The 27,948-nt window shown below is 44.4% G+C and overlaps 1 protein-coding gene across 1 annotated transcript; it reads left to right on the top strand.

Moving 5' to 3' along the window:
- The first annotated feature begins 223 nt into the window (after positions 1–223).
- ints6l (integrator complex subunit 6 like) lies at positions 224–27,948 on the top strand. The gene is made up of 18 exons (XM_014212859.2): positions 224–760; positions 877–954; positions 10,790–10,939; positions 12,138–12,227; positions 13,275–13,458; positions 15,744–15,872; positions 16,079–16,242; positions 17,427–17,579; positions 18,840–18,972; positions 20,364–20,458; positions 20,588–20,698; positions 20,986–21,201; positions 21,396–21,522; positions 22,624–22,766; positions 22,892–23,120; positions 23,537–23,941; positions 24,833–24,926; positions 25,866–27,948. Exons 1-18 carry the CDS (start codon positions 650–652, stop codon positions 25,972–25,974), a joined length of 2,721 nt encoding a protein of 906 aa, XP_014068334.1. The 5' UTR covers positions 224–649; the 3' UTR covers positions 25,975–27,948.

Raw genomic sequence — 27,948 nt, 5'->3', positions numbered from 1 at the left:
CAGGAAGGCACGATTATTATCAAAATCGTACGGTGATGCGACTCTCTCGCACCCTCCCCCACCAAGACAGCAAAACGGGAACGAAGGATGGGAGGTCGTCGTCCTTTATGTTCAACTATCCCATACCACTAATTCATACTCGCAAATTATGAGGTCATATTGCTTTTTGAGTATATGTTGTATGTATGTGAAGTCATTACAACGTTATACTATGCAGAATAGAATGGCCATATCATCAATATTTGTATTAATGTATCTTCTTGCAACAGTACATGGATCCCCTCTCTGAATGATCCTCTGTTTAGCAGAACAGAAGCGAGAAATCATCTCGACCTCATTATTACATATTTATGCACGGCAGGGAGTGGCCACTGTGGGCAGGCTCAACCAATACGATCGCAGCAGTGAAAGGAAGGCGTTTCACTCTGTTCGGAAGATAACTTCTCTAACAGCGCTAACCCAGCAGTGCTTAGGAAAGACAGATAGAGTCAGGCAGCGGCAAGGGGTGGCTGTACGACCCTCTTTTGGGGGGGGTCTGATTATTACAAAAAAATATACACACATATATGCATGCCCCGGCCGCAAGATAGGTCATATGACGATAATAGGTATTTTAGAAAGCATATAGCTATATATCTATACATTTAAGATGCCTATTTTACTTTTCCTGATAGACACGTCCGCTTCTATGAATCAGCGCACTTATTTGGGTACGACGTATCTGGACATTGCTAAAGGCGCGGTTGAGATCTTTATGAAGGTAAAGAATAATTTTACCCCAATTTTTTTCAGCTTACTATTTGCCTTGATAGTGTTGAGGGTCCCTTTGACATATTCAGTCGAAATTAACATGTATTGTTTCGTTTTCTTTAACAGCTGCGTGCCCGAGACCCGGCTAGTAGAGGCGACAGGTACATGCTAGTTACATTCGATGATCCACCATACGGAGTTAAGGTAAATAAATACTGTTAAATTGTTTTATATGTGATTAAGGCGCGGATATTTTGCTGACAGTGAGACTTTACTGTCCCTCTGGTTTGTAGCTGCGGGTTGGGCGGCCTCCCGGTGGCGAAAACGGCACATTTTTGTAAAAAATACCCGCAGACCGGTGCAGCGCTGCCTCTGAACATGGCGGACATTTTGCTTTTGTGTTGGGAGAGCTCTCGGGCGCTGAGATGGAGGCGGAGAGATATATTATCTATCGTGACGTCTCTATTTCTGTGGGCTAACTCATCCTGGATTGGTCAACTGGCCTGCACCTCTTCACGAGTCCTCCTGTTGCATTCGTTCTGTGGCTGAACTCTATGCACTCGCATTGGCCAATGTGGACTGGGCGACTCAAACTTATTTGATAAAACCCCCTTTATCATAGAACATGATAATGTTCACACGACACTCAATATTGTCATCTAAATCCGAGTTTACACCTTAAGGTGCCCATTCTGTAGTTTACACTATCATAACTTCATAATGATCAAATGCCCTTATAAAGTGTCAACATCATAACCTCCCCCAGTCTGTATACACACCATCATCATTAAAATGGTTAATGTAAAGGTTAAAGGTTAGGATAGGGAGGTCTCAAGGATCAGGATAGAGATGACCATTTCCCAATGCCCCCACCCTCAGCCTTGCACTCGTAGTATAAACAGGGTCCCTTTTCGTACTATAAACAGGGCCTTCTCAAATGGAATAAAACATCCTAACCCATGCCAATAATTAAGCAACTAGCAGAGGCAGCAGGATGTAATGTTTACATAATCAAATCAAATCGAATTTTATCAAATCAAATTTCATGTAATAATGTGGCATAGGCACATAAGCACATTAGACGCCTTATGGGTAGTTATAGACTGTTCTTTCTGCCACCACCGTGCAAGCAGTACCGGTGCACCAAGTCTGGAACCAAAAGGACCCTGAACAGCTTCTACCCCCATAAGACTGCTAAATAGTTAGTAAAAATAGTTGACCAATAGCTACCCGGACTATCTGCATTGACCCTTTTTGCACTAACTCTTTTTGACTCATCACGTATGCTGCTGTTACTACTGTTTGTTATCTATTTTGTTGCCTAGTTACTTTATCCCTACCTATATGTACATATCTACCTCAATTACCCCGTACCCCTGCACATCGTCTTGGCGCTGCAATTTGAGAAGGGCCCGTAAATTAGCATTTCACTGTTAGTTTACACATGTTATTTATAAGGCATGTGACAAATACAATTTGATTTGTTTTGATATCCCATTCAACTCTGCCCCAAAGCAGGAAAAGATGGAGTGAAATATGTTCTCCGTTTTAGAGTATGTGAGAGGCAGCTAACACCAAAGCTCTCAAACATGGAAATAATATTTCAATGACAAGTTATCTCAGTTTACAAAACAATTAGATGTGACTGTTGGAATGAACCCATATGAATCCTGCAGTCACTGCAGCAGCTAGCTTTATCACTGGGATGTCAGTGTAACATTACACCAGACTTAGGAACATGAATAAGCAGCTGGGGCTAACTTGCTGTCAAGTATCTGACAGCATTTTTTCATTTTAGTCTTTTACCAGATGCTCTTATCCAGAGTGACTTACAGTTAGTGCATTCATCTTAAGATAACCATGTATTAATCCTGTATGAATTCCCTGTCACATGTCTATTCATGCACTCTTGTTGGGGATGGGCACATATTTTGTATAATAGTGAAATGAGTAGTGCTGAAGTGCATTGCATGTAGCCTATGTTATAATGAATGTGTAAAGGCCAAGTGTATGAAACTGCATTGTTGCTTCTTTCATGTGCAACGTTGCCGGGGTGCGGAAGGTGTGCCTGCATCAGTGTATGCTGCTGTAGTTGTGTGGTTTGACAGTGACAGTACTGTAGAGTGGCTTATTCCCGGGCACTTCATTAGCTTTGTCTCTCTGGCAGGTGGCCAGACATCCTCCCAGGGCTTTTCTACACCCCCTCCCTCCAATGCATACACATATCCCCTCCTCCTTCTCCAGGTCTTCTTCCTCTCCATCCAAGGATAGGTGGTGGTTCATTAGCTATTCCATTTTACATTCTTGGTGTCAGAGTTTGTTCAGTTTCTGTTTCTGTATTCAATTATCAGATAGGCCTATAAAGCTTTCTTGTCTTCAGAATTTTCCTTGAGGGCATTTTTCCTGATTTGTTGCATATTCATGGATTATTATCAAGGGACGTTTGATGAAACTATTCAAAAGCAGAAGTGTTAAGCGTTCTGGGAAATAACTAGCTAACTGCATGGCTACTGAAATGTCCCTTGTTTGTTCTAGGCACTTTGGAGAGAAAGCTCCTCCCTGTGTTAGGTTTTGACAACCAGACGAGCAGAGTTTGCCCAACAATAACCCAGCCTGTAATGTCTTGCCTACCTTGCCTGGTGAGAGATGGAATCTGACTACTGAACTTCTGCACCTCTACTGAGCAGTGTGGCTTTTTAACCCTGTTTTATTATTCATAAGCTATTCAGCCGCCAATAAGAGAGGAGTTCCATGGAGACGCTGCTGGATAAAGACAATGCTGTCTTTTCCTCCTCACTCTGAGTTCACTTGTTGTCCCGTTTCTGGACCATCGAGAGGAACGTCATTCTTCTCTTCCCTTTTTTTCTCACTTGGATTTTGTTTTTCTCTTTCACACTCCTTTCCTCTCTAGCATGACATGTTATTAGGCCGAAGATGTGTACTGTGTGTACGCTATGTTTGCTGAAGCAGTTCATCCACGTTCTGTCATAAAGAGCACATGTTCAACTTCATAAAAAAAACGTGACAGGGTTGACAATTTCATCTTTAATCAGCTATAAATCTCCTTGTTACAGGAGGAATGGAGTCTTGTTGTGTTCAACAAGGAGTGGCAATTGAGTGCATTGCTAAAACATTTCTAGCCTGTCTATCTATGGGTAACAGGGTTGACGTGTTATGCTCAACTCATTCAGTTTTCCACCACAAAATGGCCAAAAAGAGTACCTGCTTTTACACTATGATTTGACTATTAGATGTTCAATGTTTCTTTTGAAAATACATTTTGTAAAAGGAATCATTTTACCACATTAAAACGAGAGTTCACTTAATGTAATAGGACAGACGCAAATTAATCACTAATCACATGAAATAGATAATAATGTTCAGGAAAGACTTTGTCAAAGCAACAAGATAACTAGGGCTTTATAATGATAGTGAAAACTTTTGGAAATGTTGGGGTTAAGTGGGTTACAATTTTCCTGGAAGTCACAGATGGTGCTATGGGGGACATGTCAACATGCTGAATTTTGGCATTTTAGCAAGTCGTTATTCATATAAAAAAATCTGATTAATTGAATTATCCATGTGGTCTATATTACAGGGCACTTCATTTAATATAACAGGCTTTTAAAATTAAATATTGTTGCACAATTTCTACTTAAAAGGGATGCAAAAGGCAGTCTTTTCGTGGAATGACTCCAAATGTTTAACATTTACATTTAAGTCATTTAGCAGACGCTCTTATCCAGAGCGACTTACAAATTGGACATTGTGTTATAATCATTCAGGCTTGTGTTTACACATGTCTGACCGGTACATCCAGGGCTGTCATTCACATGCCTGACCGGTACATCCAGGGCTGTCATTCACATGTCTGACCGGTACATCCAGGGCTGTCATTCACATCCCTGACCGGTACATCCAGGGCTGTCATTCACATGCCTGACCGGTACATCCAGGGCTGTCATTCACATGCCTGACCAGTACATCCATGGCTGTCATTCACTTGCCTGACCGGTACATCCAGGGCTGTCATTCACATGTCTGACCGGTACATCCAGGGCTGTCATTCACATGCCTGACCGGTACATCCAGGGCTGTCATTCACATGTCTGACCGGTACATCCAGGGCTGTCATTCACATGCCTGACCGGTACATCCAGGGCTGTCATTCACATCCCTGACCGGTACATCCAGGGCTGTCATTCACATCCCTGACCGGTACATCCAGGGCTGTCATTCACATCCCTGACCGGTACATCCAGGGCTGTCATTCACATGTCTGACCGGTACATCCAGGGCTGTCATTCACATCCCTGACCGGTACATCCAGGGCTGTCATTCACATGCCTGACCGGTACATCCAGGGCTGTCATTCACATGCCTGACCAGTACATCCATGGCTGTCATTCACTTGCCTGACCAGTACATCCAGGGCAGTCATTCAGTAATACAATGTATGCAATGTGCATGTAAGGAAGACTTCTGCCCTCTTCTTATGGGATTCTGGTTTAGGGCCACACATCCTAATAGTCATTCCTTGACCCTGTCTACTAAGGACTTGACTCCCACTGGGGTCTGTGGCGGGTCTGTAGCGGGGTCTGTAGCGGGGCCTGTAGCGGGGTCTGTAGCGGGGTCTGTAGCGAGGTCTGTAGCGGGGCCTGTAGCGAGGTCTGTAGCGAGGTCTGTAGCGGGGTCTGTAGCGTGGTCTGTAGCGGGGCCTGTAGCGGGGCCTGTTGCGGGGTCTGTAGCGGGGCCTGTAGCGAGGTCTGTAGCGAGGTCTGTAGCGGGGTCTGTAGCGGGGTCTGTAGCTGGGCCTGTAGCGGGGCCTGTAGCGGGGCCTGTAGCTGGGTCTGTAGCGGGGCCTGTAGCTGGGTCTGTAGCGGGGCCTGTAGCGAGGTCTGTAGCTGGGCCTGTAGCGGGGTCTGTAGCGGGGCCTGTAGCTGGGTCTGTAGCGTGGCCTGTAGCGGGGCCTGTAGCGAGGTCTGTAGCTGGGTCTGTAGCTGGGTCTGAAACCTACTCCGCTTCACTGGCTGTGAGTCTGTGACCCCTTCCCTTTGCCTTCCATATGATCACAGCTCTTTGGGCTTGTTAAGCAGCCTGGCTTTCACTGCAGTGATAGCTCTGATTTCTACCATGCTCACGCTGCTCTCATCTCCTGGTCTCATGACCAGTTAGTTCATCACCACCCTTCTGAGTCAGAAATGCACAATGACATGATGCTTTCTTTTTCCATTCTACTGAATGGGTGTTGGTGCTTTCTGGTGGTGCTGTCTTGTCTGCTCAAGTTCCATGAGCCAAGACCTCATCACATGCCTTCAACCTGGCACATTTTGGTTCTGCTCCTTAACTAAAGGATCATGGGAACTTAATGTTTTTTATTTATAGGAGTCTGCTTTCTCATAACTGAGGCTTTTGCGTGGAACAAGTTGTTATCTGTCTGTTTATGGAAAGTGGTCTCCTGTCCTGCAGTCAGTGTGTGCAGGAACCCAGCATGACTTAGCCTAGACCCCAGCTGCTGTATCCTGGCTCATAGACTGCCACTGTTCTATCGGGGGTGGGGGGACCTAGCTATATTCAGCTGCTATACCCTGGCTCATAGACTACCACTGTTAAATTGGGGGTGGGGGGGCTTAGCTATATACAGACACAAGTACATATACTTTTTTTTAAATAATAAATCATTCATGATGACGTAATCACTTTTTTCATTGTGAATTTGATGTTGTCTTTTTCTTGGCACTCTAACTCGGTGTCTGGGTTGCCGAGAGGCATTTGAAGACGATGATGTCAGTGCTACATTCAGGATGTAGGCTAGCTCTATGGCTTGTGTCATGTTGTATTCCTGTTTCACCACATGGCATGAAGCACAGCCCACAAATAAATAGCCTACCACAATATAATGTTGACAATCCAGTCTCAATATCCTAACCCTTCCCCAAATGTCACAACATCAGCATAGTGGAGCACATTGTTTTCTAATGCATACATCCTTGACCCTCTTTCACTCTTTTTCATGTCTCCCTCCACCTGTTTCCCCTCCCTTTCCCACCCCACCCACCAGACAAGGTTGTGGTAAAACAAGGGACTCTGGTTGCACACTTATACAGCCTATAATTAATTGTTGATTTGGAGGGAGGAAAAGAAGGTTGGGCGGGTAAAATTGAATTACTCTTTCGTTTGAATTATTGAGTGTGAGTTAAGAGTTCTACAGCCTGCCAGTAGGGCTTTGTCTTCAGTTCTACAGCCTGCCAGTAGGGCTTTGACTTCAGTTCTACAGCCTGCCAGTAGGGCTTTGTCTTCAGTTCTACAGTCTGCCAGTAGGGCTTTGTCTTCAGTTCTACAGCCTGCCAGTAGGGCTTTGTTTTCAGTTCTTCAGCCTGCCAGTAGGGCTTTGTCTTCAGTTCTACAGTCTGCCAGTAGGGCTTTGTCTTCAGTTCTTCAGCCTGCCAGTAGGGCTTTGTCTTCAGTTCTACAGTCTGCCAGTAGGGCTTTGTCTTCAGTTCTACAGCCTGCCAGTAGGGCTTTGTTTTCAGTTCTTCAGCCTGCCAGTAGGGCTTTGTCTTCAGTTCTACAGCCTGCCAGTAGGGCTTTGACTTCAGTTCTACAGCCTGCCAGTAGTTTTCTTTTCTTCAGTTCTACAGCCTGCCAGTAGGGCTTTGTCTTCAGTTCTACAGCCTGCCAGTAGTTTTCTTTTCTTCAGTTCTACAGCCTGCCAGTATGATTTTGTCTTAACTTCTACACCCTTCTTTAGTTATTTATTTTTGTTTAACCTCTCTAGGGTAGGTGGCACCAAATCGTCCCACCTACGTAACAGCCAGTGTAATCCCGGTGAAAGCACATTTTGCAATATTCTCAGTAGATAGCCCGGCATCACAGGGCTAGCTATTTAGACACCCAGCAAGTTTAGCACTCACCAAAGTCAGATTTACTATAAGAAAAATGTTATTACCTTTGCTGTCTTCGTCAGAATGCACTCCCAGGACTTCTACTTCAATAACAAATGTTGGTTTGGTTCAAAATAATCCATAGTTATATCCAAACAGCGGCGTTTTGTTTGTGCGTTCAAGACACTATCCGAAAGGGTAAATAAGGGTGACGAGCATGGCGCAATTCGTGACCAAAAAAAATCTAAATATTCCATTACCGTACTTCGAAGCATGTCAACCGCTATTTAAAATCAATTTTTATGCCATTTTTCTCATAAAAAAGCGATAATATTCCGACCGGGAATCTGCGTTTAGGTAAACAGACGAAAGAAAATAAAGCATTCGGTCGACTCGGGCACGCGCCTAAGCCCATAGTACTCTGATCGGCCACTTGCCAAAAGCGATAATGTGTTTCAGCCAGAGGCTGCCTCGATATCGTTCAGCTTTTTCCCGGGCTCTGAGAGCCTATGGGAGCCGTAGGAAGTGTCACGTTAGAGCAAAGATCCTCAGTCTTCAATACAAAGAGCCAAGATGAAACACAACTTGCGAGACAGGCCACTTCCTGCATGGAATCTTCTCAGGTTTTGGCCTGCCATTTGAGTTCTGTTATACTCACAGACACCATTCAAACAGTTTTAGAAACTTTAGGGTGTTTTCTATCCAAAGCCAATAATTATATGCATATTCTAGTTACTGGGCAGGAGTAGTAACCAGATTAAATCGGGTACGTTTTTTATCCGGCCGTGTCAATACTGCCCCCTAGCCCTAACAGGTTAACCTTTATTTAACTAGGCAAGTCTGTTAAGAACAAATTCTTATTTACAATGACGGCCTACAGTGGCCAAACCTGGAGGATGCTGGGCCAATTGCATTTCTTCTACAGTGAAGGAATGCAACATGCTACTTCACATATACAATTGCTTTAGCATTGTTTTATGCTATTTTTCAGTACTTCATAAATACATTGGAGTAAACACATTCTAGAGGTTAGATATAATAACCCATGCCTTGTATCCAAGGACTACAAACACTTAAAAGTTAAGCCAACTCTGTCCTGTTGTATTTCCTGCTCAGTGTCCATGTCACCTCCAAACTCCCACCCTCTATTTCTCTCTTCCTCCTTCTCCTCCTCTCTCTCTTTAGGAAGCATGGTACCGCTTACGTTGGGGCTGGTAAGCCTGCAGGTCATCTGTAGATTAAGCATAATGCTGTAACAGTAAGGTACTTGACCTCAGTAGAGGAAAGAGTGAAAGCAGCCACTCACTCACACTCCCCTACTATGCTGCTCTCCTACGGGAAAGCCCCGGTCTCGTGGGAAAGCCCTGGTCTTGTGGGAAAGCCCTGGTCTCGTGGGAAACCCCCGGTCTCGTGGGAAAGCCCTGGTCTCATAGGAAAGCCCTGGTCTCATAGGAAAGCCCTGGTCTCATGGGATGAGCAGCTTCAGGAAGTGCTTCAGCAAGAGCCAATAGTAGTCGGTCATTACTTTGTGTTTTCTGAGATATTTTCTACATTACAAATAGACCTACCATTTTCAAACCAAGCACTCTAAAGGCATAACCTAAGGAAGATGTCATCTCGTAGCTTCATAGTATCATAAACATATTATTTAAAGGGATAGTTTACTTAAATTACAAAATTACACATTGGTTTCTTTACCGTGTAAGCATTCTATGGACAAGGTATGACAGCAATCCATGCTTTGGTTTAGTTTCCCTGGCACTGTTTCCACATGCTAACGTTTTAGCAAATCCCATTCACGTCAAGGGACTGATATTAGCATTTTTTGCGCATCATATCCAAATTTGCTTAAAGTATCTAAAATTGATTGTGAGGCTCAGCAAAGTCACTTATAGATGATTTTTACATGATCCGTGAAAAATGCTAATTTTGGTCCCATGACTTGAATGGGATTTGTGCCACAAATGCTTAAACGTGAGCATGTGGAAACTGTGCCAGCGAAACTAAACCAAAGCATGCTTCCAGGGTAAGGAAACCAATTAGTATTTTGTCATTTGGGTGAACTAAACCTTTAATATAGAGCTTAATGTATGATAAATATCTTTCATCTGTTGTGATAATACATATTTTCTTTAGCCTATATCAGTATGGAGCTTTTACTGTATGTCTTTAACCCAGCAGTAATATGTTTAATATGAGTCAGTGTGTGGTTGTCTTTAACCCAGGAGTAATATGTTTAATATGAGTCAGTGTGTGGTTGTCTTTAACCCAGCAGTAATATGTTTAATATGAGTCAGTGTGTGGTTGTCTTTAACCCAGCACTAATATGTTTAATATGAGTCAGTGTGTGGTTGTCTTTAACCCAGCACTAATATGTTTAATATGAGTCAGTGTGTGGTTGTCTTTAACCCAGCAGTAATATGTTAATATGAGTCAGTGTGTGGTTGTCTTTAACCCAGCAGTAATATGTTTAATATGAGTCAGTGTGTGGTTGTCTTTAACCCAGCAGTAATATGTTTAATATGAGTCAGTGTGTGGTTGTCTTTAACCCAGCAGTAATATGTTTAATATGAGTCAGTGTGTGGTTGTCTTTAACCCAGCACTAATATGTTTAATATGAGTCAGTGTGTGGTTGTCTTTAACCCAGCAGTAATATGTTTGATATGAGTCAGTGTGTGGTTGTCTTTAACCCAGCAGTAATATGTTTAATATGAGTCAGTGTGTGGTTGTCTTTAACCCAGCAGTAATATGTTTAATATGAGTCAGTGTGTGGTTGTCTTTAACCCAGCAGTAATATGTTTAATATGAGTCAGTGTGTGGTTGTCTTTAACCCAGCAGTAATATGTTTAATATAAGTCAGTGTGTGGTTGTCTTTAACCCAGCACTAATATGTTTAATATGAGTCAGTGTGTTTGTTTGTGCGTGCAAACATGCCTCTGTGCTCTGGGGTCAATGTAATGTAATACTGTCTGTGTATGTGTGAGTAAGAGTGAGCGTGTGTGTGTTGTGTCCACTTTCATGACTGGTGTTTATGTGGGTTGATCATGCAGTGTATTGTGATGACGCAAGACTCCCTCTGTCTGCCTGAGTATGCAATGTATTGCATTCCCTTCATGTGGTGTGTGTGTGACACACTATCCCTGTGTGTATTTCAGGCGGGCTGGAAGGAGAACCATGCCACGTTTATGAGTGAACTGAAGAACCTGCAGGCGTCTGGATTGACCACTCTGGGTCACGCTCTCCGCGCGGCCTTTGACCTACTCAACCTAAACCGCCTTGTCTCTGGCATCGACAACTATGGACAGGTATTCCTGACACTCACCCCTCTACACCTTTAAATATAACATACTTTAGTATAAAGTACGTCACCCAGGTCATAGAAATAGCATGTTTTGCCCCCAAAAAATCCTATGGAATATCAGGCAATAGTTAACTTTTTTAAACGTATTATTATGCACAAGCATTTTGTACAATAGCATGCAATACAGTGCATATAGATTTCAGGAATATTCAGTTTGTGTATGTATTTGTGTATATCAGCCAATCAGCCAATATGAGCAGTATTAGACCATTAGGGCTAGGCTAGGCTAGCCTAGGCTAGGCTAGCGGTGAACATCGGGAGTATGTAAATCTTCTTAGTCTTTCTCGGCAGGTAGCATAGTGGTTAGAGCGTTGGGCCAGTAACCGAAAGTTTGCTGGATCGAATCCTTGAGCTGACAAGGTAAAAATCTGTCATTCTGCCCCTGAACAAGGCAGTTAACCCACTGTTCCCCGGTAGTCCGTCATTGTAAATAAGAATTTGTTCTTAACTGACTTGCCTAGTTAAATAAAGGTTAAATAAATAAAAAAAATATATATAAAAAATAAATCTCCGTTAGTGTGTGTGTTTGTGTGTAAATAAGAGAACGCTGGCGGTAGGAAGCCCAGCAGCTAAGGAGTTGGACCTGTTGCCGAAAGGTGTCCGGTTCGATTCCCGGGCCGAGCGCTAGAAAAAGGGCGGAATTAATCTGGGAACTTGAGGGCTACTCTGGGTTCACACCCTCAAGACATTCCCCTACTGTTGGGCCTTTGAGCAAGGCCCTTAACAACCCTGTACTCGTCTCAACTGTCTGTTTGGTGTCTGATGGTGGGGGGCTGAGAACACAACACAAGACAATATTTAGTGGTTCTCTGGAACATCTGGTCAATAAAGTTGTATTGTATATCACAGGAGGTTGATGGCACCTTAATTGGGGAGGACGGGTTTGTGGTAATGGCTGGAGCGGAATTCATGGAATGGTATCAAATACATCAAACGCATAGTTTTCATGTGTTTGATGCCATTCCATTGGCTCCATTCCAGCCATTAGTATGAGCTGTCCTCCCCTCAGCAGCCTCCACTGTTGTGTATATAGTCCAGGGAAGGAGCCTCTGTCCTCACAGAGTACCACAACGACAATCATCTCTCAGCCTGACCAACAGCAAACAGTTTTTTAACCCATGAACTTCCCTGTCTACCCTCAGGGCCGTAACCCGTTCTTTCTGGAGCCGTCGGTGATCATCACCATCACGGATGGGAACAAGCTGACTCACACCTCTGGGGTGCCGGATGAGGTGAGCGAGGACACTGGCCGTTCCTCTGACTGGTTAACTAGAAGTCAGAGGCCGTGTTCATAGCGTCTCAAAGTAAAACTGCTGATCTAGGATCAGGTCCCCCTGTCCATGTAATCTTATTAAGGGAAAAACTGATCCTAAGTTAGCACTTCTACTCTGAGAAGCTTGATATATATGGCCCCAGGTTTAAAAGCAGTGGACATTGGTCCTGGCTAGGTCTAATGAAGAAGGAACAGTTTCACTCTCCAGCCAGTAGAGTTCTACTATGGTCCTGGCTAGGTCTAATGAAGAAGGAACAGTTTCACTCAACAGCCAGTAGAGTTCTACTATGGTCCTGGCTAGGTCTAATGAAGAAGGAACAGTTTCACTCTCCAGCCAGTAGAGTTCTACTATGGTCCTGGCTAGGTCTAATGAAGAAGGAACAGTTTCACTCTCCAGCCAGTAGAGTTCTACTATGGTCCTGGCTAGGTCTAATGAAGAAGGAACAGTTTCACTCTCCAGCCAGTAGAGTTCTACTATGGTCCTGGCTAGGTCTAATGAAGAAGGAACAGTTTCACTCTCCAGCCAGTAGAGTTCTACTATGGTCCTGGCTAGTAAGTGAGGCTGTTAAAGAGAGCCCACATTTGAAGCAGGCAGAGAATACCAGGACATATGATTCTTCATGAGCTGCATGTTATTCAGATGACTCACATTGTCTAAATCGTTATTACACTATATAAGAAGAATACATCTCACCTGGGCCCAATTAAGATGTCCAACCAGAGTCCAGTAACAAGACAAATTAAATACTGATCCAAATTTTACATCTTCCCCACCTCTACATTTTACATGTTAGTCATTTAGCAGACGCTCTTATCCAGAGCGACTTACAGGAGCAATTAGGGTTAAGTGCCTTGCTCAAGGGCACATTGTCAGATTTTTTGTTGTTGCCTACTGTAGTCCTTTCTGTTACTGTTACTGGCCCAATGCTCATAACTGCTAGGCTAATTGCTGCCACCTCTACCACACTCTTCTCCCTCCTTTGTGCCCCTCTCTCCATGTCTCCAGCTCCACCTGCCCCTGACCTCTCCACTGCCAGGCAGTGAGCTGACCAAGGAGCCATTCCGGTGGGACCAGCGTCTCTTCGCCCTGGTGCTGCGTCTCCCTGGGGCAGCCACGCCCGACAGCGAGCAGCTGGGCAGCGTCCCCAACGACGAGTCTGCCATCACCCAGATGTGTGAGGTCACTGGAGGTAGGATGCCCCCCATAGAAATAGTTAACGTCCTGCTTTTACTTCCTGCCCTAGTCCTATGGGTACACCTAGAAATGTCTGCCAGTTCACCCATTATGGCATCATTGACTTCAATGGAGACGCCCTTTCTACTCATTCTAACTGGCTCTGGGGTGATGTCTGTTGTGATGTCAAAATGTAGAATGTATAAAAACACAGACACAAGGTCACAGTCTATATATGCTCTCAACAATTTAATGGGTCAACCAACATTTGGGCACACAGTACCTTCTTCAGGGTCCAGGCTATGTATCATTTAACATTTGCAATGTTTCCAGAGACTGGAAATTAAATCTGCAACTATCTAGGTATTGTCAATACTTTCTGGAAGATATAGAGTACCAGTCAAAAGTTTGGACACACCTACTCATTCCAGGGTTTTTCTTTATTTTAACTATGTTGTACTTTGTAGAATAATAGTGAAGACATCAGAACTATGAAATAACACACATGGAATCATGTAGTAACCAAAAAGTGTTAAACAAATCAAAATATATTTTATATTTGAGATTCTTCAAAGTAGCCACCCTTTGCTTTGATGATAGCTTTGCACACCCTTGGAATTCTCTCAACCAGCTTCATGAGGTAGTCACCTGGAATGTATTTCAATTAACAGGTGTGCCTTGTTAAAAGTTAATTTGTGGAATTTCTTTCATTCTTAATGCATTTGCGCCAATCAGTTGTGTTGTGACAAGGTAGGGTTGGTATACAGAATAAAAGACCATGTAAAAGACCATGTCCATATTATGGCAAGAACAGCTCAAATAAGCAAAGAGAAACAACAGTCCATCATTACTTTAAGACATGAAGGTTAGTCAATCCGGAAAATGTAAAGAACTTTGAAAGTTTCTTTAAGTGCAGTCGCAAAAACCATCAAGCACTATGATGAACCTGGCTCTCATGATGACCGCTACAGGAAAGGAAGACCCAGAGTTACCTCTGCTGCAGAGGATAAGTTCATTAGAGTTGCCAGCCTCAGAAATTACAGCCCAAATAAATGCTTCACAGAGTTCAAGTAAGAGACACATCTCAACATCAACTATTCAGAGGAGACTGCGTGAATCAGGCCTTCATGGTCAAATTGCTGCAAAGAAACCACTACTAAAGGACACCAATAAGAAGAAGAGATTTGCTTGGGCCAAGAAACACGAGCAATGGACATTAGACCGGTGGAAATCTGTCATTTGGTCTGATGCGTCCAAATTTTAGATTTTTGGTTCCGACCGCCATGTCTTTGTGAGACTCAAGAGTCGGTGAACGGATGATCTCTGCATGTGTGGTTCCCACCGTGAAGCATGGAGGAGGTGTGATGGCATGGGGGTGCTTTGCTGATAACACTGTCTGTGATTTATTTAGAATTCAAGGCACACTTAACCAGCATGGCTACCACAGCATTCTGCAGCGATACACCATCCCAGCTGGTTTGGGCTTAGTGGGACTATCATTTGTTTTTCAACAGGACAATGACCCAACACACCTCCAGGCTGTGTAAGGGCTATTTGACCAAGAAGGAGAATGATGGAGTGCTGCATCAGATGACCTGGCCTCCACAATCACACGACCTCAACCCAATTGAGATGGTTTGGGATGAGTTGGACCGCAGAGTGAAGAAAAAGCAGCCAACAAGTGCTCAGCATATATGGGAACTCCTTCAAGACTGTTGGAAAAGTATTCCAGGTGAAGCTGGTTGAGAGAATGCCAAGACTGTGCAAAGCTGTCATCAAGGCAAAGGGTGTCTACTTTGAAGAATCTAAAATCTAAAATATACTTTGATTTGTTAAGCACTTTTTTGGTTACTACATGATTCCATATGTGTTATTTCATAGTTTTGATGTCTTCAATATTATTCTACAATGTAGAAAATAGTAAAAATAAAGAAACTCCCTTGAATGACTAGGTGTCCAAACTTTTGACTGAGAGTGTACATGCAGAATAACACTAATGCCGGGACGATACCAGTATCCCCATAATCCTTAGTATCATAGCAAGGAAACAAAACACAAAGCGGATTTAACCTCTTTAGGAAAACAGCCCTAATGTTGGAAACAAACATCATTATGTTGTCATCTAGAGTCACACAATAATTTACATACAGCTGGTTTTTAAAGGACAAAATAACTGCTTCTTGTTTAAATTTTTGTCATGGAAAAGATATTGCAATACTGGTATCATTATAGCCCTTAATAACAGGTCTTCTCCATCACTCTGTCTTTGTTCTTCATCCCTCCCACTCCTTCTTCCTCCAGGACGGTCATACTGTGTACGGACTCAGAGGATGCTGAACCAGTGTCTGGACTCTCTGGTCCAGAAGGTTCTAAGTGGTGTCGTCATTAACTTTGAAAAGACAGGGCCAGATCCGCCTCTGGTAGGCGAAGGTATGTCCTAACAGGAATGCGCTCTAACTTGTTGTGTATGACTATGCGTGTCACTGATGAAGTGTCCTCTGATGGTCTCAAGGTGACTCTCTCTGACAGCGCTTGACTGATGTGTTCCGAACAGCTGCTTCGGACCTGTGGCTGTTCTTCTGTTTGTGTTCGGTTGAGAAATGGACACCTCATGTTGTTGTTGTTTGGTTCTACAGATGGTATGGTTGACCCGAGCCGCCCCGTGTTGTCCTTCAGCCCACAGCCCTGGCACAGCTGCCACAAGCTCATCTACGTGCGACCCAACCCCAAGACAGGGGTGCCTGTAGGCCACTGGCCTATCCCCGAGTCCTTCTGGCCGGACCAGAACTCCCCCGCTCTGGTGAGAGGATGCCATTAACCCCACAGTTACTGATGCAGTAACACTAACGCAAGCTCATTAGTCCCTCCATTTTGAAATACTAAGATATTGTTTGTGTGATTATTAAGCAGTCAGTTAATGGGTCAAGTGAAAGAGGATGAGAGTTAAGCATTATGCTCCTCTTAAATCCAGTACTTGGTGTTAAATGTGGCTCTGCACTGTTGCCCCCTGGGACCTGTAGTTGTCCTGGCCTCTGGGACCTGTAGTTGTCCTGGCCCTCTGGGACCTGTAGTTGTCCTGGCCCTCTGGGACCTGTAGTTGTCCTGGCCCTCTGGGACCTATAGTTGTCCTGGCCCTCTGGGACCCGTAGTTGTCCTGGCCCTCTGGGACCTGTAGTTGTCCTGGCCCGATGGGACCTATAGTTGTCCTGGCCCTCTGGGACCTGTAGTTGTCCTGGCCCTCTGGGACCTGTAGTTGTCCTGTCCCTCTGGGACCTGTAGTTGTCCTGGCCCTCTGGGACCTGTAGTTGTCCTGGCCCTCTGGGACCTGTAGTTGTCCTGGCCCTCTGGGACCTGTAGTTGTCCTGGCCCTCTGGGACCTGTAGTTGTCCTGGCCCTCTGGGACCTGTAGTTGTCCTGGCCCTCTGGGACCTGTAGTCCAGGCCTCTGAGAGCTGTAGTCCTGGCCTTTGAGATCTGTAGTCCTGGCCTCTGAGACCTGTAGTTGTCCTGGCCCTCTGGGACCTGTAGTTGTCCTGGCCCTCTGGGACCTGTAGTCCTGGCCTTTGAGATCTGTAGTCCTGGCCTCTGAGACCTGTAGTTGTCCTGGCCCATCCTGTGACTGATTGCTCCTCACTGTGTCTTTATTGCCAAGAACTGGGGGTGAAGTTTGCTTAGGACTCTCTCTCTGTTTTTCTTTCTCTCTGTATATTGACTATCTGTAGTGTTACTGGGGCAGTGCCAAGGACAGAGGGTCAGGGTGGATGGTGACTGACTAGAGTCTGCCAGCTCCATCCTACTGTTTAATGTTCTGTCTCTACTCTCTTTTTCACCCCCCCCCCCACACACACACACACACACAGTAGTTCCTGTGGTGTCGGCATGGCATTGGTATAGTTTCAGGATGTTTATTTCTCCTCAACAAGGACAACATTGTATGAAATGCTCTAAATGTTCTCTGTCATTCTCTCCCATTGCCCACCACTAGCCTCCTCGCTCTGCCCACCCCATGGTGCGTTTCACCTGTGTGGACTGTGAGCCCATGGTGATTGACAAGCTGCCCTTTGACAAGTACGAACTGGAGCCCTCGCCACTTACCCAGTACATCCTGGAGAGGAAGTCTCCACACATGTGCTGGCAGGTAGGAGAAATGCTCCCACACACAACCTCAAGGAGTTATGGTGTTTGTATTTCTAGTTATGCTGTGGGATGTTGTTTCTGCTGAGCCCTCTCTCTCTTTCTCTCTCTCGCTTTCTCTCTCTCTGCCTCTCTCTTTCTTTCTCTGTTTCTCTCTGTCTCTCGCTCCCCCTTTCTCTCTCTCTCTCTCTCTCTCTCTCTCTCTCTCTCTCTCTCTCTCTCTCTCTCTCTCTCTCTCTCACGCTCTCTTTCTCTCTGTCCCTCTGTTTCTCTGTCTCTCGCTCCCCCCTCTCTCTCTCATGCTCTCTCTTTCTCTCTCTGTCTCTCTCTGTTTCTCTCTGTCTCTCGCTCCCCTCTCTCTCTGTGTCTCTCTCTCTCTCTCTCTCTCTCTCTCTCTCTCTCTCTCTCTCTCTCTCTCTCTCTCTCACGCTCTCTTTCTCTCTGTCCCTCTGTTTCTCTGTCTCTCGCTCCCCCCTCTCTCTCTCATGCTCTCTCTTTCTCTCTCTGTCTCTCTCTGTTTCTCTCTGTCTCTCGCTCCCCTCTCTCTCTGTGTCTCTCTCTCTCTCTCTCTCTCTCTCTCCACGCTCTCTCTCGTCCCTCTGTTTCTCTGTCTCTTGCTCCCCCCTCTCTCTCTCATGCTCTCTCTTTCTCTCTCTGTCTCTCTCTGTTTCTCTGTCTCTCGCTCCCCCCTCTCTCTCTCATGCTCTCTCTTTCTCTCTCTGTCTCTCTCTGTTTCTCTCTGTCTCTCGCTCCCTCTCTCTCTCTGTCTCTCTGTCTCTCTCTGTCTCTCTCTCTCTCTCTCTCTCTCTCTCTCTCTCTCTCTCTCTCTCTCTCTCTCCTTCTGTTTCTCTCTGTCTCTCGCTCCCCCTCTCTCTCTCATGCTCTCTCTTTCTCTCTCTGTCTCTCTCTGTTTCTCTGTCTCTCGCTCCCCCCTCTCTCTCTCATGCTCTCTCTTTCTCTCTCTGTCTCTCTCTGTTTCTCTGTCTCTCGCTCCCCCCTCTCTCTCTCATGCTCTCTTTCTCTCTCTGTCTCTCTCTGTTTCTCTCTGTCTCTCGCTCCCCTCTCTCTCTCTCTGTCTCTCTCTCTGTCTTTCTCTCTCTCTTTCTATACCCTCCTCACTGTCCCCCCTCTCTCTCTCTGTCTCTCACGCTCTCTTTCTTCCTCTGTTTCTCCCCTCTCGCTGTCTCCCCCCTCTCTCTCTGTCTCTCTCTCACTCTCTTGCTGTCTCCCCCCATTCTCTCGCTCTCTGTCTCTTTCCCTGCAGGTCTTTGTGAACAGTAGTGGAAAGCACAGTGACCTAGCCCAGCCCTTTGGCTACCTGAAGGCCAGCACCACTCTCTCCTGTGTCAACCTCTTCGTCATGCCTTACAACTACCCAGTTGTTTTGCCACTCCTTGGTAAGTGAGATTGTGGATGTCGTCTATGCTGAGGCTTTAACAGTATACAGCCATACATTAGTGACATTTGTGGGGTGTTTCTGTTACATGTATTTGAAATAAGTATTTAAATTACTTTTGAGTATTTTGTCATTTGTGTTTGGAAGGCCTGAGTACCTGACTAAAATCACCATGTATTTGGAAGGCCTGAGTACCTGACTAAAATCCCCATGTATTTGGAAGGCCTGAGAACCTGACTAAAATCACCATGTATTTGGAAGGCCTGAGTACCTGACTAAAATCACCATATATTTGGAAGGCCTGAGTACCTGACTAAAATCCCCATGTATTTGGAAGGCCTGAGAACCTGACTAAAATCACCATGTATTTGGAAGGCCTCAGTACCTAAATAAAATCCCCATGTATTTGGAAGGCCTGAGTACCTGACTAAAATCCCCATGTATTTGGAAGGCCTGAGAACCTGACTAAAATCACCATGTATTTGGAAGGCCTGAGTACCTGACTAAAATCCCCATGTATTTGGAAGGCCTCAGTACCTGAATAAAATCCCCATGTATTTGGAAGGCCTGAGAACCTAAATAAAATCCCCATGTATTTGGAAGGTCTGAGTACCTGACCAAAATCACCATGTATTTGGAAGGCCTGAGTACCTGACCAAAATCACAATGTATTTGGAAGGCCTGAGAACCTGACTAAAATCACAATGTATTTGTAAGAACATACTTCGGAGAATGATATTTTGTATTTTCAAAATATATTATAATGCTTCAAAATTTTGATGCCCCATATCACCCCAAATTTGCTGCATTGGTTTAAGAAATGTTAGGTCACTATCGTGTTGCCCTGAGAGGTGTTGGTGGAGGAGTGAGGATAATGCCGTGAGTATGGTCCCAAAAGTGGAAGTGAACTCTTGTTTTTTGTTATTGCCATACTATCACTACACTCTCTGTCATTTGGGAAGTGAGTCCTGTACCTCAACTTTATGTCAAACCCCTTTATGCCTCCATCTGCACCTCTGATTACGTGATACTCATGGTAAGGCATGGAATCTAATTTCTGACACCAATGCAGTGTATGTTGAGTAATAGGGGCCACAAAGCTCTGAAGACTAACAATATATGAACTGGGCTATTGGTATTGTTCATAGCGTGTAAGCCGAAGGTCACAGGTTGTTTTATGACTTATTTAAGGCTGATACGTGCAAATGTATGTATTTCAATTAAATAAATAAAAAATATTGAGTTTTGTGTAGATTATTTTTGATACATTGGTCTTTAGGGTATTTTGTAACAAGATACTTTCTGATTGCCCATCTCTGGGTGTTCTTGGATGATTATGCTTGTCTCAGGTCTTTTTCCTCTTCCCAACCCCCAACCCTGCTGTCTTCACAGATGACCTGTTTAAAGTGCACAAACTGAAGCCAAACCTAAAGTGGCGGCAGGCCTTTGAGATCTACCTGAAGACCATGCCTCCTTACTTTCTCTTGGTAATGTACTGTTCTTGATCAGTGTCATATATGTAAATATATATTTGTATCCATATGTGCTATATGTATTTCATGTTTGTTTGATGGTGATGCACTTTCTCTATGGGCTCTCTCTGTGTTTCCATACAGCCATTGAAGAAGGCACTGAGAATGATGGGAGCGCCCAACCTCATCTCCGACAACATGGACTGTGGCCTCAGCTACAGTGTCATCTCCTACCTAAAGAAGCTTAGCCAGCAGGTGGGGCTTCTCGTCACCTGGGCAGCATCCCAAATGGCACCCTATTCTCTATGTAGTGCACTACTTTGACCAGGGCTCAAAGTAGTACACTATATAGGGAATAGGGTGCTATTTGGGACGCACTACTATACTTAGTATATATCTATAGCTTTCAAAGTTTGTAAAACGTGATACGTGTTTAACTAACAAGGGTCACTTATGTAGGTCTGAATACACTTTAGGAGTACACCCAGCTGGTGTGAATTAGTGGATAAAGAACCTGTCTTTGTCTCTTTCTCTGTCTGCAGGCAAAGATGGAGTCGGATCGCCTGATCGTGTCTGTAGGGAAGAAGGCTCCCCAAGAGACTGGGATAAAGGTGAAGAACCACTCCAACACCCTGTCCCTAGCCCACCGCAAAGACTTCAAGCAGCTGCTGCAGGGTATCACCGGAGAGATGTCCCTCCGCCTTGCAGACATCAACTTCAAGGAGTTTGCCGGCTTTCAGATTGCACTTCTCAACAAGGTACAGAACCGGCAGGGTGAAACTCTGAGATGCCTGAGAGGATAACTGTATCCCAAATGGCACCCTATGCCATATATAGTGCACAACTTTTGACCAGAGCCCAGTGAATAGGGTTCCATTTGGGACGTAGACGATGTTCCTAGATTGAAGTGGCAGACAGGGTTTCTGTATCTCATTACTTCCGATCTCCTCAGGATCTAAAGCCTCAGGCGTATCGGAACGCCTATGACATCCCAAGGCGGAACCTTCTGGATCAGCTGACACGGATGCGCTCCAACCTTCTGAGGACTACTCAGAAACTTATCAGAGGACAAGATGAAGGTAGGCAGGCTTGAAAGCTGCTTAACCCCCTAGAGTCGGTTGATGCACTGGTGCGTCAATCTAAGTTACATAACAAAAAAATCCCCATCAAAATCCGTCAGTTTAAGCTAGAGATATCCGTTTTTTTGTATTGGATGCTTCTCAATCCACCGCATCTGCCCGCCAGTGTCGCACTTCTGCATCTGTGGTGAAAGGTGACAGAGCTAGAGCGGTGTTTGTCAGACCATGAGACATCCCGAAAATCAGTCTTCTCATGTAAACGTCTGTAGCGTCCGAATGGTTTGACCTACAAACTTTTACTCTACGGCCCCCACCAAGTGTCACGAGACTTGTCGGTACCGACGATGTGCCACCTTCTGTTTTGTAGCGTCCGAATCATTTGGGCTACAAACCCCATTGTGGAAAGGGGAGATTCTCATGAACATGATGGTGTTCTTCGTTTTTGCTCTACGACCCCCACAAGTGTCATGGGACTTGTCTGAAATTAACCGGTACCGTTTAAAAAAAAGAAATGGAAGTATGAAGGTAGTTTTGTTCCTACCCAAAATTAGGGGTTAAATATGTGTAAAAAATATATATATCTCCTGATAAAAAATATATATCTCCTAGATTTAGGACAGACACTTCAAAACCTTGTTTCTTATGATTTATTTTGTGACTGTCTTTTTGAAATGAATGAATGTGTTATTCAATGTGTTTCTATGGGCTATAGTAGTAAAGGCCAACATCTATATTTTATCAAAACATTGTTTTATATTATTATTTATATCTAAAGAGGTCCTATAATTCAAAATCAAACAGCTAAATGATCCATAGTAAAATTCCATATGTCAGCTTAGTGCCCCCTCCCCCAACAGCTTAGAATCTAAAGAATGAATCATCAGTTAGATTATTCTGGTCAGTCTATTGACTACAGTATGAAAAGATTATGTAAAAAGTGGAAAAATGTCACATGAACTGTTGACACTAGCCATACTAAGAATGTATTTGGTAAATGAATGAGTAAATGTATATGGTAAATTAATGAATACAACAGTGGGCTTTTATGCTGATTGAAATGAAATGAATTTGTTTTGACATTGACTATGTGCTGGTTGTTAGACTACCTTCACAGTATACCCATGGTTCAGATGGGCAACTATCAGGAGTATCTAAAGATGATGCCGTCTCCTCTGAGAGAGATCGACCCTGACCAACCCAAACGCCTGCACACCTTCGGCAACCCATTCAAACAGGACAAGAAGGTACAAACATACCCACACACACGGCAGAGATCAGCAAAAACAACAGTGATAATAGTATGACATCATCATTATTGTTTGCAAGTCTTTAAGCTACAACCTCTTGGTTTCTTTATTCTTGATCCCAGGGGATGATGATTGATGAGGCAGATGAGTTTGTAACGGGTCCCCAAAGCAAGAAGAGAGGTGTTACGGGGGACCCCAACTCGGGGGCTGCTCTGAAGAGAAGGCGGAGTATGTCCCCTTTATTGCGTCGGCCCCAGACTCCACCAATCATCACCAACCATGTAGTGGGGAAGGGATCCAATGGGAACGGGGCCCAGCCTGGCATCATCAAGCCCATCCCACTGCACAAAGGTAGGTGTGAGTTGCAGAGGCTTCGGACCTGACTGTCTCTCTGACGCCGACTGACTGGATCCCTCCGAGCCCATCAACCCTTACTCTTCTCTCGATACCATCTGAACTGCGTCAACTCCCAGAGAAATTCCCTTCCATCCTGACTGACACTTAAACATTTGTTTTTGTCTAAATAATGTTTTTAATGATATGTTGTATGCTCATGGATTTCAGTTTGTATTGATTGCTATATGAGTGTAATAGAACTGGACATACAGTATGGAAATGGCAGATCTCAGTCTACTGAAAGTGTTAGTTAGTGGTCAGTAAATGACATGCAGACATCAAACTTTAGCCTCAATATAAAATTGATCTTCATCTAAAACAACATCATCATCTTGATAATGTCATGAAATGTGCTCTTCTGCCCCCCACAGGAGCAGAGGGGAACAGCGTGCTCGGCACAGAGAGTAACGGGGAGGGGGGTGTGGAGCCTGAATCAGGGGACGGCTGGCCTGGAGTGGTGGTGGACGGTGTAGGAGGGGGCACAAATGCACTCATCCTGGAGGAGAGAGAGAGTGAGAGGCCTGGGATGTGTGCGGGGGACAGTGGGGAGGACTGTGGCGTGGAGGAGGACAGGTTAGGGGAGGGTGGCCTGGATGAGCGGCCCCCCTCAGAGAGACAGCAGCAAAGCTGTGAGGGGGACCAGGAGGGAGAGCTGGAGGGAGATGAAAATGGAGCAGACCAAGCTGAGCCTGAGGCGGTCACCATAGCCCCACTAGATGGCAGCAATGCTGAGCTGCGCACACGGGTCATCAAGGAGGTCCGCAAACCTGGCCGCAGTGAGTAGTAATACACATACTACTGTCCCAACGCTGTCGTGTGCAGTGCATTTCTGTCCAGATCACACTTAGAAGAGTACTGAGTAGTGATACACATACTACTTAGAAGAGTACTGAGTAGTGATACACATACTACTTAGAAGAGTACTGAGTAGTGATACACATACTACTTAGAAGAGTACTGAGTAGTGATACACATACTACTTAGAAGAGTACTGAGTAGTGATACACATACTACTTAGAAGAGTACTGAGTAGTGATACACATACTACTTAGAAGAGTACTGAGTCGAGATACACATACTACTTAGAAGAGTACTGAGTAGTGATACACATACTACTTAGAAGAGTACTGAGTAGTGATACACATACTACTTAGAAGAGTACTGAGTAGTGATACACATACTACTTAGAAGAGTACTGAGTAGTGATACACATACTACTTAGAAGAGTACTGAGTAGTGATACACATACTACTTAGAATTGTACTGAGTAGTGATACACATACTACTTAGAATTGTACTGAGTAGTGATACACATACTACTTAGAAGAGTACTGAGTAGTGATACACATACTACTTAGAAGAGTACTGAGTAGTGGTACACATACTACTTAGAATTGTACTGAGTAGTGATACACATACTACTTAGAAGAGTACTGAGTAGTGGTACACATACTACTTAGAATTGTACTGAGTAGTGATACACATACTACTTAGAAGAGTACTGAGTAGTGATACACCTACTACTTAGAAGAGTGCTGAGCCGTGTCCCAAACGGCACCCGATTCCCTTTATAGTGTAGGGCTCTGGACAAAACTAGAGAAGTCCCTTATCTTCCATCTGCTGGACCACCTCCACTGACCCCTGACTGCGCCTGTCCTTGTTCCCAGACTATGAGACCATATTCAGGCTGCTGGAGGAGGTGAAGGGGTCTGTGACGGTCCAGAGGTACTTCATCCATCACGCGATCAAGGAGGCTGCCAGGTGAGACCCACTGTCTGTCTGTCTGTCTGTCTGTCTGTCTGTCTGTTCACTCTCTGTCTACCCTGTCTGTACTGTCTGTCCCTCCGTCTGTCTCTTTCACACCAGACTACCCACAGTACAGACTGACCCACCGTCTGTCTCTACACCAGACTACCCACAGTACAGACTGACCCACCGTCTGTCTGTCTACACCAGACTACCCACAGTACAGACTGACCCACCGTCTGTCTGTCTACACCAGACTACCCACAGTACAGACTGACCCACCGTCTGTCTGTCTACACCAGACTACCCACAGTACAGACTGAGAACAATGAAAACAACACAGTGTAACTAAGCTCCACTGTGTAGGAGAATATTGCTGCAATCTTGCTTTCATCATTCATTCATTATATACATTTTCAGCAAGTGTGGTTACATCGGTCTGTGTGACATTTGGAAATAAAAAATGCTAGTGTCCAACTTAAGATAAGGACACTGTTCTTAATTTAAAAGCGTAGTAATTCTTAATTTGAAAGCCTAGTAATTCTTAATTTAAAAGCATAGTAATTCTTAATTTACAATATAGTAATTCTTAATTTAAAAGCATAGTAATTCTTAATTTGAAAGTATGCTCAAAATTATTTGAAAGTATAGTAACCTACTTACTTCACTGCTGTTACCCATTTAGAGCTCTAACTGTGATTCCTCCCCAGGTTTAGTGCTGTCAGTACACTGCACACTGCAGACATAAATTGTGGGCCATAAGTACATTGCAGTCATTATTCTGCTTCCTCAAAGCAGTCGTTGCATCCGGCCGTACAACACCTCCACTGCAATGCAGTTGCAAACCTCATGGCCTCTGTTTCCTTCCATTTTTCGTCTGTTCTTATTTCTTTCCATCCCTTTTTCCCCCCATCTCTTTCTCTCTTTCTCTCTCTCTCTTTCCTCTCCTCCCAGGTTTAAGAAGCGGGTGCTGATCCAGCAGCTGGAGACAGCTCTGGAGTTGATTGAGGAGAAGGAGCTGCAGCTCCCTGCTGTCCGCCTCAACAACGACCATGGTAGATAGTGAAGAAGTGGCCTGCAGGGGCCCCTGCTCAGAAACACAAAGATATGTACAGGAACAGGGTACTCTCCTTCACAAGACATGACTTACACATGGTCCAACAACACCCCATAGGATGTAAAGTTGGGTGTTGAATGGAGAGAAAGAAGGAGGCAATAGAGGAGACGACAGAGGGCTGAGGTCCCTCCCTATCTATGTGTTGTGACATTGTGCCTCAACAGCACTCACACATGGAGATGGAAGGGTCAGGGGTTATAATTCAGGAGGGAGGAGGAGGGTAGGGCCAGAGCCAGACCAATGTGGGGATAAGTTAAGAGACTCTGGATGTAATCCACTCCATTAGTGACTGATGCCATTGCTGACCATATGGCTAATTCAGTTTCTCCACAGACATTGATTCATTCACACACACACACACACACACACACACACACACACACACACACACACACACACACACACACACACACACACACACACACCATAGACTTAGATAGACATCGCATCATTGTATCTGTCTCTTTATGCCGTCTGTGAGAGCATGGGCAGTGCCATTGAGGCCATCTCCATTTTGAAGTAGCCCATTTTCTTATTCTACTACTTCTATGAGTTGGTAAATAAACTGAAAGGGCGCATACTGTCCTCTAGAGTGTGTTGTTTGAACAGGTATAAAGCCAAGGTTTTGCTCACAAGTGTAATTATTTGGCTTGTCCCTTCAGGTGATCCTTCCTTAACCCATAGGAAGTCCCACCCAGTTGACTACTTCAAAATGGTGAAAGTCCTTAATGGCGCTGCCCATGCTCAAACTGGCTTTTGGGAACTAGTTCTCTATCTATCTCTATGACACACACACACACACACACACACACACACACACACACACACACACACACACACACTTTTGAATCAGGTCTTGCACATACTGTAGTACAGTTCTGATTAGTCATTATAGGACAGGAAGGATTTTTCATGTGAGGCATGTAATAATGGAACTCTTATTACAGCAATTTTACATGTAGTGTAATTACTAGTAATACTGGTAATGACTATTGACAATACAGCTGTAGGACAACTGTACTCACATTACAGTTTAGAGCAATAAGAATATCTGCCAACTGATCAGAAGGTTTAACATTAGCCTATTTATGTTTGGCCTAAAAATATACATTTGATGTAAGAAACACACTGTGTACTGACTACATAGGCGTTGTGGCTCACATGAGAAATCTGATCTACCTCAAGTCTTCTAGGTGTTGGAGTGCTGTGGGTATTTTGTGTTGCATGGGCCTGCAGGACAATAATACCATGTCAAATCACATACTGACCTAAGATGCCCTCCATGGATCAACTGTCCCAGCATGGGAGCTGTCCTCAAAGCAATAGCACACTTCATGTAGGTTATGTTCAGTAACGTGTGGACTTGGTTCAGTAAAACATTGGTGCAGTCACTGAGAGGACGCCAGCTGTTGGGGTCCATCTTGAGGGTCTGGACTGGAGCCTGGCCTGCTGTCTCCGCTCTCTCTCTCCCTGCCTTCTTCTCGGCACTCTAGTGCACTATATACGGAATAGGGTGCCATTTTGGAAGCGCACCGAGTGTCACAGTCTCCCCATTGATTCTCCCCTGGAAGAACTGTGTGGTCAACCAAAATCTCTGCTCCCCGTTCGTCGGTCACCTTTTTCTGGACTAGCACAGCTGGGGAACAACCAACCTTCTGTATTTCAGAGAACTAACACAAGCTACCCATTTCTCTTTTGTCTTCCCCCCCAAAGTTTCTTTTTAAAATGAAAGATTGTATTTTATTGTTCATAAATCTAAACTATTTTTGGATGGTGTTCATACCAGAACATAAAAAAAGAGAATATTTTGAGAGTAAAAGTTGTATAAAGGCCATTTTGTTAACTGTTATATATAAAATTGAAAATGTACAATTCTTTTTTAAATAAACAAAAAATAAAAGAAACAAATTACAAAATGTA

The sequence above is a fragment of the Salmo salar genome, chromosome ssa09 (genome assembly GCF_905237065.1).
Source record: "Salmo salar chromosome ssa09, Ssal_v3.1, whole genome shotgun sequence".
Classification (NCBI taxonomy): Eukaryota; Metazoa; Chordata; class Actinopteri; order Salmoniformes; family Salmonidae; genus Salmo; species Salmo salar.
Note: the sequence above shows the minus strand (reverse complement) of the source record. Positions and strands in the feature narration are given on the sequence as shown.